This window comes from Coccinella septempunctata, chromosome 1 (assembly GCF_907165205.1).
Source record: "Coccinella septempunctata chromosome 1, icCocSept1.1, whole genome shotgun sequence".
Taxonomy (NCBI): domain Eukaryota; kingdom Metazoa; phylum Arthropoda; class Insecta; order Coleoptera; family Coccinellidae; genus Coccinella; species Coccinella septempunctata.
The window spans coordinates 30,412,748-30,425,527 of record NC_058189.1 but is presented as its reverse complement, the minus strand read 5'-3'; the positions used below and the strand labels follow the sequence as shown (position 1 = coordinate 30,425,527).

The 12,780-nt window shown below is 39.9% G+C and overlaps 2 protein-coding genes across 4 annotated transcripts in view; one reads left to right on the top strand and one right to left on the bottom strand.

Moving 5' to 3' along the window:
* LOC123318393 (dynein axonemal heavy chain 8-like) overlaps nt 1-12,780 on the top strand; it is a 1,393,903-nt gene that overhangs the window by 14,755 nt on the left and 1,366,368 nt on the right. The window lies entirely within an intron of this gene.
* On the bottom strand, nt 8,435-11,038 carry LOC123318457 (protein ANTAGONIST OF LIKE HETEROCHROMATIN PROTEIN 1-like). Its single transcript, XM_044905080.1, has 2 exons — nt 10,602-11,038; nt 8,435-9,477 (listed from the first exon to the last, which is right to left on the bottom strand). The coding sequence occupies exons 1-2, from the start codon at nt 10,916-10,918 to the stop codon at nt 8,559-8,561; spliced, it is 1,236 nt and encodes a 411-aa protein (XP_044761015.1). The 5' UTR covers nt 10,919-11,038; the 3' UTR covers nt 8,435-8,558.

Below are 12,780 nucleotides of genomic sequence, written 5' to 3'. Positions count from 1 at the left end.
ACAGAAAACCCCTGGGAAGATGCAACCACACCGATTGGCGGATGCGCCGTTCAAAGAAGTATCCACCAACATTGTAGGACCATTGCCACGGTCAAAGAAGGGAAACGCCTACATCGTGGTAATGCAAGACCGGTTCACAAAGTGGGTAGAGTGTCGTCCGTTGCGGGAAGTCACCGCCAAAACTCTTTATTCGGCCCTCTACGAACAAGTCATCCTGAAATACGGTTGCCCAAAACTAGTAATATCCGACAACGGAGTACAATTTGACAGCAGGCTATTCGAGAACAGTCTCCGAGAGCTGAAAATCGCTCACCGTTTCACACCACCTTATACTCCTCAGTGCGACCCTGTAGAGAGAGCTAACCGTACCCTGAAGGCTATGATAGCACAGTTTTTTGAAGCCGATCAACGAACCTGGGATGAAAAGATGGGAGAGTTAACGTTTGCCGTCAACACCGCTAAACAGGAGTCTGCTGGATTCGCACCGGCATTTTTGAATTGTGGAGGGGAACTGGAAGTCCCGAGGGCGATTTATTCGACAAACCCCCACAATAACGAAATGAACGGAGAATCCAACCGTCCAGAAGAAGAAAACAGAGACATGACTTACCGTACTCAACGGATCAGACATCTCCAGGAGGCTTATGAGTTCGTCCGTACTGAACTATACCGTGCCTTCCAACAACAGGCTCACCACTGCAATCTTCGGCGGAGAGAGGTCCGGTACCATGTGGGAGATAAAATTCTACGCCGGGACCGTCCTTCATCCTCGGCCGTTGACAGTTTCGCCGCCAGGTTGGCTCCGAAGTTTTCCGGACCGTTCACCGTTGTTGAAGTTGTTTCACCTGTCGTTTACGACCTGAAAGATACAGGGGGTAGAAAAATCACAAACATACACATTAAAGATTTGAAACCATTTCATGCATAATATATATTATTGTCATGATCCGTTAACCGTTCTATAGAAATAACCTCTGAAAGGAGGAAATCTGTTATTTTTTTCCGTTACCGAATATATATTTTTTTCCGTTGCCGATTCTATTATTATTATCCGTTCACCTGTTTATCTGAATAACTATAGTTGCTCGACCAACCAGAACCAGTGCATACAGACAATCTGTCTCCAAGAATCAGCGGGTAGAACCACCCCGAAAAAAAGTTGAACAAGTTTCGCATGCCAACCAGTAGGGAATTAGCCCTCCGTGCCTGTCCAAGAAGCCAAGGCTACCGACAAGGAGAAATCTCGTAAATCTGAAGCCCGTATTAAACCTATAACCAACTACACCGTCACAATTCTGTTCAATTTCCGTACATGCACCACCGTTGACCGAAATATTGTATCTACAAATTTTCATCCATTCAGCATGCAATTAAATATGAATCGAACCTGTTAAAATTGTCTGAAAAATCTGCTATTTATGTGAGGAATATTAATAAAGGATACTGTTTCACATTTCAACTGAGTATATCCGTCTATTAATCAAATGCATCTAACCAATTCCTATTCTGAACCGAAGCGAAGTTATGGTACCGTCAATTTAACACTGTCTTCCTGGAGAAAACACCGTCTACCTGAAAACAGAATACAGAGAAAGTTCGTTCCAAGAAGAAAAGTGGACCACGAGGAACGATGAGGGTCGGAGAATTTATTGTTAGAGGTTACCCATCTGCAAGTCTCATACCGGCTCCGAGAGTCCCAACGTCCGTGTAACCAGGTCGGAAGGGGCAGACCAGTCCTTTGCGCCCCACGTGCCGGAGACTTTCCACCTGTTGCAGCTCCCACGAATCCTGGTTAACCTACAAAACCACGATGGAATTCCAACATCCGCCAAACACAGTTAAATTGGGTACTCACCGGAGGGATGGAACATGGTACGTTTCCGACCAGCGATGAAGATAGATTTTCACATAGAGAAAGAAGATTTTCCACTAGAATAATTGAACACCCACACCATGTATCGGCGTACCGTCCTTGAACAAAATGGCGGAGACCTGCGCCGAAATGAATGACGCTGACGTTTCTGCGTGTGCATTGGAACTACCACTGCCAATCATAGTGAGGAATAGTAACTTCATTGACAACGTTATTTCACTTGTAAGTCCGGTCACATGCACATATAGATGGCGCGCGGGAAAGTAAGGTCACTATTTCTAGGGGTAGATAGAGTCGTGAAATTAAACTCAATATTTCATCGTGAGTTAATTTCTTCCGAGCTACGAGGGGTGTAATGAACCAAGTTTCCTGAGGAAAATTGGAGTTCATTTCAGTTCATTCCTTTCGTTTTACATTTCCGTCTTTGAAAATATTTTAATTCTCAAACATTCAGTACGTTAATTCCGATAGGCAGAGTAAATGTAAAAAGCCGTTTATCTGTGTTTAACGTTATTTTTCTTGCATGCCGTTGAAGATTTCGACGTTTTTCTGATGTTGATATGCGATAAACCGGAGCTGACGACGTTTTTCATTCTTGTCGCATTCTGGAATTTTCAGATTTTTACCGTGAGGGGGGATTTGCCTATAAAAGCAAATTTTTCCCCGCGACGGACACTTTTTGACTTTTGCTCTTTTACTTCAGTCTTTCACGTGGTGACTTCTACTTTTGATTCTGTTACTTTAGTCGTTTTTACTTCAGTTAGTTTTATGCTCCGTACTTTCTACGATTCGCCGTTTAAAAATAATTTTGTGTTGCATCAGTGATATTAAGAATTGATTTTTAGTTTTTTTTCTTTCCTTTGATTTTCGCGAGTGCCTGAAACAGAGGAGGTAGGTCCCCGTCTTTACCGTTCAGTTTCTTTGTTAGACCTACACCGGTTACTTCTTCGACTTTGACACTGCTGTACTGTATCGCTTTCTGGTATATTTTATCGTTCTTTACCCTGTTTCGCGAGTCTGACTTTTCCCTTCGCTATCAGTCACGGTGCGGAAGCCCTTGGGGTACTGAAGGGAAAGTCCCGTCCACCCCCCCTGTCCGCGTCATAAGTGTTGAATCCGAAATCCCTTCTTTTCTATCAGTCATGGCGCGTTATAGCCCTTGGGGTAGAGAATAAGAGATACAGCTCGTCGTCAGTGAAATCCCGTAGTTGCGCTAAAAATAGACCTTTTCTTCGCTATCAGTCATGGTGTGTTATAGCCCTTGGGGTAGCGAATAGAAGTCTCGAATAGACCCGCCCTGGTTGTGTTTCATTTCTGGAGAAATACAATTACATCCCGATACCGTATAGCAAGTCCTTAGTATTCATTCCGTCAGTTCTGGTTGGCACCTTTGATTTTTCAGTGCACCCGGTATAAACTTTATGAAGTGCTCGTGACCGGATAGAATTTCCCGAATGTATGTTCACTTATATGTTCGCTCATATTTCATACCTACACGTATCCCCCTTGTACATAATATATAATCAGTTTCCGAAGGTGTGAATAAACTTTTACATAATTTGATTTTGACTACTTCGTTATCGCTACCACCCTATATAACAGCGAACTCTGTCTCCGACTAGCAGCTACTCTGGTAGGTTTGCTATTCTTCCTAGTGAAAAGAATAGCTGGCGCTCGAGATAAGTTATCTCCGAGGTAATCAGGTTACAGGTTATTGACACATGCTAAGGTTGAGTTGGAAAGATATCAATTATTCCATTATTCCAGGTCCAGGACTCATTAATCTTCATTTGAAGTATTCAGGGTGAAAAAAACACTTTGTATTTCGAATAACAAATAATTGATTCGATTTATAGAAAGAAGCTAAATTATGCTTCAATTTTTGGTACCGCTCAAAGTTGTCACATCAACAATTATTTCTTTATGAATTTCTTAATTTGGATAAAGTTCGTAAACTGCAATTTATTTACCTGAACAGGACATAGTTATCTTGTGCAGGTCGAAAATAAATAATAAATATTCTTAAAAAAGTCACTGAAGGTGAAGAAGACTATAATAATCTGTTGATATACTGGGTGGCCACCCCAGACGCCGATTTCACTTCGAGGGAGTGAATGAAGGTATTTTAAAAAAAAACAATGGTGATGTGTATAGGGTATACAGAAGCATATTTCAAAATTATTCTTATGTATACCGGGTGTTCGACAACAATGATATAGACCAAAGTTATACTTCTTCCAGTCAAGAGAACAGCTGATGAACAGAATAATCAACTGTTGCGATATTTTAAGAAATAATGGCGATATGATTCGAAAGGCTGTATCCAATTCGAAAATTCGGCAAGAGAAATGTATACAAGCTAATGGTTTTCATTTTGAACCACTTTTGAAATATTGTTGACTCAGCAATTCATTCGTTCCAATTTTCATTTTTATTAGGTACTCTTTACTGTATTTCAGTTTTTTCATTTGTTATTGTTTCGTTATTGAAGTGCTTATTGAAGCGCTGAACTTTTTTGTGAATTTTCTACTAATACATTCGCAATTTATATTCAAACATGAGATTTTCAGTTCTCTTCATGATGAAAAATTCAATTTTTTGAACTTTATCCAAATTCGAAAATTCATAAAAAAATAATTGTTGATGTGACAACTTTGAGTGAAACCAAGAATTGAAGCATAATTTAGCTTCTTTCTATAAAGCGAATCAATTATTTGTAATTCGAAATACAAAGTGTTTTTTTACCCTGAACACTTTGAATGATTAATGAGTCCGGCCCTGGAATAATGAAATAATTGATATCTTTCTGACTTGACCTAAGCATGTGTCAATAACCTTCCAAGTTTCAATAATATCCGTCAAAAAGTTTGGATTTTATGATGGTCTAAGTATTTCCAAGAAGTTGGAAAATCACCCTGTAGCTTTCTAGGGAAATCCAGAATTAAATTTTTTATACTCAATCCGTAACCAGCTAGTCCAACTCTATCTCTGGTAAGAGTATGTACAGTTATTCCCCGGACACCCTGTATATTATTTTGGTCATATGCCTCTGACAATATCTGTGCAATATAATTAAATAATTTGCGTGTGGGACCCTGTACATCAGATACAATTGATCTCATTGGGAAATTTTCTATGAACGATTTTTTCACATCAAGTAGAGCACATTATGTTTTTCTTTCCGTTTTCGTTTGACGTGGTTTTTACGAGACACCCTGTATATATAGTTATGAAACACGTATCTTGAGTTCTGTTTTTAAAAAGAATGTATTTCTTTTCGATATTGCCGATCACAACTTTACAGATAAATAATCGAAAAATTCTACAGATCAGATTCATTTGATTTTGAAATAAATTACAGCAGTTTTCAGTTCAAGCTCTAGACATCAAGTAACTCATGTGAAAAATTATTAAAGGAATATTCCCATCTCTTGCACTTGTGATTTCCTGGAAATCCTGGGTATCGAGTTCGGTGTCAAGTCGGTGTTTCCTCTTAGAGACGGTCTCGTAACAATAGTTATTTTCCTAACAAGTGCGGAAAGTGGTAATAGCCCGCACGAAACTGCCGTCGTCCTAACGATGCCAAGCAGAGTCCGACAAACAGTTTCACCCGCACTGCATGCCATTTCAACAACTGATGATTTTGATGATGATTTTATTCGAGCCCACGATACAGTTCTTTTCATTGGCTGTATTCGGGTTCGGCTTTTGGACGGTCCGTGAATTTGCGCCCTAGTATAAAATCCTCTGCGCAGTTCTAGAACCATTCTCGGACCGTCCAAAAGTCGAACCCGAATACAGCTATTGTATCGTGATTCGAGCTCACAGAAGATTCATCACGTGACGTGGCAATGCACGACCTACGTCACGTCAGAACAATTTAAACGCTTCCGCACACAACTCGATGTTAGATTGTTGAATCATGCGAATCAAGCGTCCGTAGCTTGGTGGTTAAAGCGTCGGCTTAGTATATTGCATAGCTTACACAGAATACAACTGATTCTCCGAAGTCGTACAAGCTCACGAGTCACAGAGCTTCTGAGGGGGTACTTCGGTACTTACGGAGAATCAGAATAGTATACTATACTTACACGTTATAACGTGGTCCCACGTCACTTCAGAGTAGATCTGTAGACAACTTAATAGATTTTTTTCGCATAATAATGTAAAAACGTGAACAGATTACAGGGTGTCCAATAATAAAAGAAGGAAAATAATGCTAGAGGTGTATGAGCTGCTGTGGCTTATTAATTTTATAACTACTCGCACTCGCACTATGTCTCGCAATTCCAGTTTGAGTCAGACAAGTGTTAGGCGCGGTTCTCACTGGAGCGATACGATAAACGATGCGACAGGTGATTCGATAAGCAACCCGACCCTGATTCGACACCAATCTCTAAGGCCCGTATTAATAGTCAGATCTCAAAACGGGTCTCAAGACCTATCTCAGTTGATACTTTCTCAAGATAGTGACAGCATCTCAAGATGACGGCTTATTAATAAACTCATATCAAGTCAGTATCAGTTTGATACTATCTCAAGTAACGAGACTTGAATCTCAACTTATGATATCTTGAGTAATGGTCTTGAGATATACTTGAGACCACAAAACGAAAAAAGAAATCAGTATTTTTATTTTTGCTTGATATTTTTTCAATACTGTGGCCCAAAATAAAGTGCAGGTTTTTCGATTTCGAACGAACGAAATATGTCACATATTTGATCGACCGCCGATGCATGTGGTCCAGAGGGTATCTCGGGGTATAAATTCACTCGCGAAATTAGCTCAAAGGGATGTTGATGAAGAGATTGTTTTTCGACCAGACCGTGGAAGTAGCACAGATTACAGAAACAACTTTCTGTAATCTGTAGGAAGTAGTGCCATCGAAATACGACACTCTAGCTATACAAACAGCAGAACCCTGGATGTAACATCTGACTGTAGCTTCGGACCTATAGCATAAGGCCTACAGAAGACCTTGTGAGATACCACCCACAGGACCAGAGTATCCTCAATACTTCAAACTTGAGGCAGAGACGGAGTTTCCATCTTTGGAGTTAGGTGAGTCAACGAGATGGCGTCAATCAGTGCAAAAAATCGCAATCAAAAAAATACACATAATATTATTGTAGAGTTGTCGATCTCTTTTGTGCCTTATTGATGGAGCATCTTGTGGTGGAGGTGTTATGGGTGTTAGTAAAAATGGTAATGGTGGGTAACCATTATACTCAACAAGACGCCCATCCGGTACAAGTTGTGTGTACCTCATGTGAACTCTGGACATTTGAAAGATCCTGGAGTCAAGCATGCTTCCTGCCCATCTTGCGACAATATCCAAAAATTCTGTATTAGGCCAACAATGGCTTGGACATAAATTGAAGTCTGATTTTCTGTTGCGATAAACTTCATGAAATTGCTTTCGTCGTAGTAGTTGACCACATCCATGGATTCCATATTGACTTCAATAATGCCGATTTGGAAGCACAAAAGACAATTAAATTTCTGTCAGTTCACAGAGCAAACCAACTCAACTTTCATTTCGAGATCATCTTGAGTCAGGGTTCGACCATACTCAAAATTTGACGTTTCCAAAACCTATCTTGAGATCATTTGAGGACTTGAGTCACATTTATTAATAAGCGCCTACTCAAGTGAGATCGCCGACTGAGACGTCATCTTGACAGAGTCTCAAGTCAAATTTATTAATTAAACTGATGTCTCAAGACGCTACTTAAGATATTCTCAATACTTGAGATCTGACTATTAATACGGGCCTTAGGCGCGGTTCTCACTGGAGCGATACGATAAACGATGCGACAGGTGATTCGATAAGCAACCCGACCCTGATTCGACACCGATATCTTATAACCGTGCAAACGTAATGGAAGCAACTAATTCAGTGCACACTGAAGCGATCGCGATACTACATCGATAAATATCGAAATCGCGTCGGTTTGGGCGACACAGCTGCCGTGTCGCTTCAGCGACAGAAAGGTGATTGAGAATCAATTTCTGGCTCAATAGAATTATTGAAGTCTTGTCCAAAAAAGCGATACTAATCTTCGTGTTCCAGAAAGTTGTGTTATGGTAAACTTACTTTTTGCCTTAATGCCAAAAAATACGTTAGTTAATATTGACGCCATGAAATCAGACCACGTGTTCATTCCAGTTATTGCCGTCGTTGCAGCCAACTAAAGCTACGGTTTTAAGCTACGGTTTCCTCGGACAGACCGTCGACCGTCGCGTCCAGGCCGTCTACCGCCGCGTTCCGACGGCTCTATCTAACCAATGTTTTACTATGGGACTGTTTTTCTAGCAAACGCGTAGCTGGACGGTGCCTGGACGTTCAACTGGCAGGTCGCGACTCGTCCGTCCAGATCTGTTGAGGTTAGATTAGAGCGGCGTCGCGCAGTTCAGCGGCTACTATTTGAATCGATCTACGGTGAAATAATATTGGAAAAAATAAGAAAATGTGTGAAAAATTCTCATTGGAGGATGATGAAGTCTTAATAGACTTGGTGAGACAACATCCACCCTTATATAATATAGTACGCCGAAGCTACAAAGATTTGGTGGTCAAAAATAATATTTGGAAAGAAATAGGGGTGAGAATGAAAAAAAGTGGTGAGTATATATTTTTTTAATATATAATATAATTTCCAATTATATGGAATAAGAGCATGATCATTCCATTCTCTGCACCTTTGCATTTTGCCATGGCACTGATCCATGTGGTCCAACGAAATAATTTTTGAAGGTGTCCCTCACAGAATTTGCAGCTGTGGATGATCTTCTGGCATATGATGATGATATTGGTATTATATTTTTCTTGGGCAATTGTGGGGTATAATCCTCGTCTTCTTTAGGAGATGGAATTTTTGAATTTCGAAGCATATTATGCAAGATACATGCTGAAATTATTAAGTCATCAACAGCAAAAGGATTAATAGCGATTGGAGTAGAGAATACTCGAAAGTACCGACATAAAATGCCAAAAGCATTTTCGGAAGTACGTCGTGCACGGCTGAGTCGGTAATTAAACACAGCCTTTGCCTGGTCATGAAGGGAATCTTTTTGTGAATAAGGTTTCATAATATTTTTTGTCAAGGAGAATGCACTATCTCCCAAAATAACGCAAGGTTGTGAAATTTCTGTTCCTGGAAGAATCATTGCAGGTGGGATGTTGAAATTATCATCTTTGATATCCTTTCCCATCTTCGATTTTTCGAAGATGCTTGCATCTCCTTCTCGCCCATACGAACCAACATCAATTGCGATGAACCTATAATGTGCATCGATTATAGCCAGCAGAACGATTGAGTGAAACTGCTTGTAGTTGTAATAAAGTGACCCAGCATTCTTTGGACATTGTATTCGGACATGTTTTCCATCGATGGCTCCACAACAATTTGGAAAGTTCCACAAATCATTGAAATCTTGAGCATTTGCCCTCATGCGGTCTTCTGACAGTTTTGGTATATAAGTTGAAAGCATGCGTTTCCTAATGCTTCGAAGCACTTGTCTAACTGAAACGCTAATCCAGCTATGATGTTGACGATATTGGAATGCTAGTGATCTGAAGGACTCCCCTGTTGCCAAATACCTGAAAAATTATTTATAATTTATATCTTACAATATTATTCGAATTTAATTGGTAGCCTTAACATTAATCTTTAAACTTTCAGAAAAAGCGTGCCAAACAAGATGGAAGAATATTCGTGATAACTACACGAAGAGGAAACGAGAAGTTATGAAAGGCCAAAAAACTGGCTCAGCCAGAAATATTCAATTGGAACATTTTTTTGCTAAGTACAAAAACTTGAGCTTTCTCGACAATACCTCAATCATGGAGAGAAAGTAAGTATAGTAAATATTTAATATCTTTGTACAATGTATCACAGTCGTTCATTTCCAGATCTATCAGTAACCTTAGTGAAAGTGATGGAAGTAGTGAATCACAAGATTTAGTGGATGATTCACACATATCTAATGATATAGATTATATAGAGGGTTCTCAAGAACTAATTGACTTCGAAGCCCCTCCTGTTACCGAAGACTTCACGAATACCGTGGAACATCACGACGACCACTCAACCACAGTGGAAGAACTGGTAACACCTGCGAATACTCCAAGTAACAGGAAAAGAAAGCCCGTTTCGAAAGAACGAGAACAAGTTATTGAAGAGATCAAGAGAGGGCGAATTGAAAGAACCCAGATGATGAAAGAATTGCTGAGCCAAACACGTAATGAAACCAAAGAGGAGGTTACTCCAATCTCAATGTTTTTTAAAAGTATTGCGTTGACAGTTGAAAAACTTCATCCAGATCTGCAAACAAGGGCAAAAGTCAAAGTTCTAGAAGTAATTTCGGAACTAGAGTTTGAGCAACAACAAAGAGAATTTGGTTCTGGTTCCCGATCTTCTGGTTACAGTGTTATACCTCAACAATATTTAGTACCAACAAACCTGTCTCAGTCAACCTCAATAGCAGCATCATATGTAAGAGAATTTTCTCCACAAGATAGTCCTACAGCAGTATCACCAACTTCCCCCTTCACATCATTTACACAATTGTGAATCTATAATTTGAGTATTTTATGCAGTACAAATGTTAAGTTAAGAATATTGAGTTTATTTTCATAAATGTAACGAATAATATAATAAAAGTACGAGGAAAATTTCATTTTGCCTTCACATAATGCAATCCTTTTTTGGACCAGAAACTTACCTCAGCGTTATACAAAGCTTCTCTTCAGCAGAAATGGGACATTTTACCCTATTGGTAGGTTTCCTGCTGATGTCGTCCTTGACAAAACTCAAAACGACTGCGAAAAGATCAGTGGAGAGTCTAAAATACTCCCTAAATTTGGTTTCATTCGCAAAAAGTCTCCTGTGCACAGTTATATTGAAGGCACCTTCTGTAGGCCGTCTCAAAAATAATTCATCCACTGGTCTATTAGAATCTTTGAGGGTTGTCATTACTAGTTCCTCTTCTTCTTCTTCTTCCTCCAACAATAACATAACAATTAATTTTTCAGGGTCCATTTTTGAATATTTCTCCAGTCGTGTTATTTTCACCACCAAATCAACCGCACCGCACACAGATGTAGCCGACGAACTAATTCCTACTTAATTCTAGCAAACCACTTCGAGCGGAAATCGCTATCCTCGACGGTTGACGGCCGGGACGCAACGGTCGACGGTCTGTCCGAGGAAACCGTAGCTTTAGCTACGGTTTTCTCGGACAGTCCGTCGACCGTCGCGTCCAGGCCGCCAACCGCCGTGTTTCGACGATTTTATCTAACCAATGTATTACTATGGGACCGTTTTTTTAGCAAACGCGTAGCTGGACGGTGCCTGGACGTTCAACTGGCAGGTCGCATCCCAGCCGTCCATATCTGTCGAGGTTAGATTAGAGCGGCGTCGCGCAGTTGAGCGGCTACTGTTCAAATAGAGTTACGGAAATAATATAAGGAAAAATGAGAAAATGATTGAAAAATTGTCATCGGAGGATCATGATTAGGCTTGGTAAGACAATATCCACCCTTATAAAATGTAGTACACCGAAGCTATAAAGATTTGGTGGTCAAAAGTAATATTTGGTGAGTCTGAAATACTCCCTGAATTTCATTTAATTTCCAAAAAGTCTAGCATGCACAGTGATATTGAAGGCTCCTTCTGTATGGGACATGGCGTCTCAAAAATAATTCATTATTCAAATCTTTGAAGGATGTCTTCTTCCAGCAATAACATTACAATAAATTTTTCCATTTTCGAATATTTCACTTTTCGTGTTATTTTCAGTAACAAAATCAACCGCTCCGCACACAAATGTAGCCGACGAACTAATTCCTACTCAATTCTAGCAAACCACTTCGGGCGGAAATCGCTATCCTCGACGGTTGACGGTCTGGACGCGACGGTCGACGGTCTGTCCGAGGAAACCGTAGCTTTAAAGAGAATAGGCCAACACATGCGGTAAAAAGATTTTTTAAAACCACCTACTCAAAATACCCCCAAACGTGAAAGAACAGATTCTTTCACCTCAAAAACCAGTTTCAGAAAACCGGTTTTTGACTTGAATTCGGGGAATTTAATATGGGCCTAACTTACCTGCCGCCAACCATAGGTAGCTTTATTTATCTCCAAAAAATAATAGTTGCCCGCTTTGAAAACCGGATATTGGAATATGATTGGTACAACTGCAAACTTGTGAGGAGCACGCCTTGTTTCAAAAAGTAAACTGGAAATAAGTCAGGTAAAACTTCAGGGCTGGTCATGCAAAAATAAACTACGACATCCTTAAAAATATTTTTAGTAGAAACATTACATACAAAGTACTGAACATATATAAATATTGCAATGTAGTCGTAGTCGAAGTATTATCATATATACAATTCTTATTTAAGTGTTGTTTTTGTGTATGACAACATGGAATAGTATTTACCATCCTTTTTCCATTTCAAAGTGATTGACACCGATCTTTTATAGCCGTGCAAATGTAATGGAAGCAACTAATTCAGTACACACTGAAGCGATCGCGATACTACACCGATAAATATCGAAATCGCGTCGGTTTGGGCGACACAGCTGCCGGGTCGCTTCAGCGACAGAAAGGTGATTGAGAATCAAATCGGAAAAAGTAGCATAGAATTTCGTAATTGATTGACAATTTAGCGCTTGATTTGGCTATCGTATCGCTTCAGTGTGCACTGGAGTGTTGCGAAGATAAAAGTTGCATCGGGCGATAAAACATTACTCATGTTGCATCGCTTATCGTATCGCTCCAGTGAGAACCGCGCCTTATACAATTAAACGATTTCAGATGGAAAGAGCTTGATGAAGTGAAAAAAGAATATGATAAAAGTAACTAAAATATCCCTCAAAGGACACATCTGCAACAAATG

Excerpts from the sequence above, each read along its gene's own strand:
- LOC123318457 (XM_044905080.1), bottom strand. The coding sequence starts at position 10,918 with ATGGACCCTGAAAAATTAATTGTTATGTTATTGTTGGAGGAAGAAGAA. Across the intron at positions 9,478-10,601 it reads AAGCTTTGTATAACGCTGAG|GTATTTGGCAACAGGGGAGT; the intron begins GTAAGTTTCTGG and ends ATAATTTTTCAG.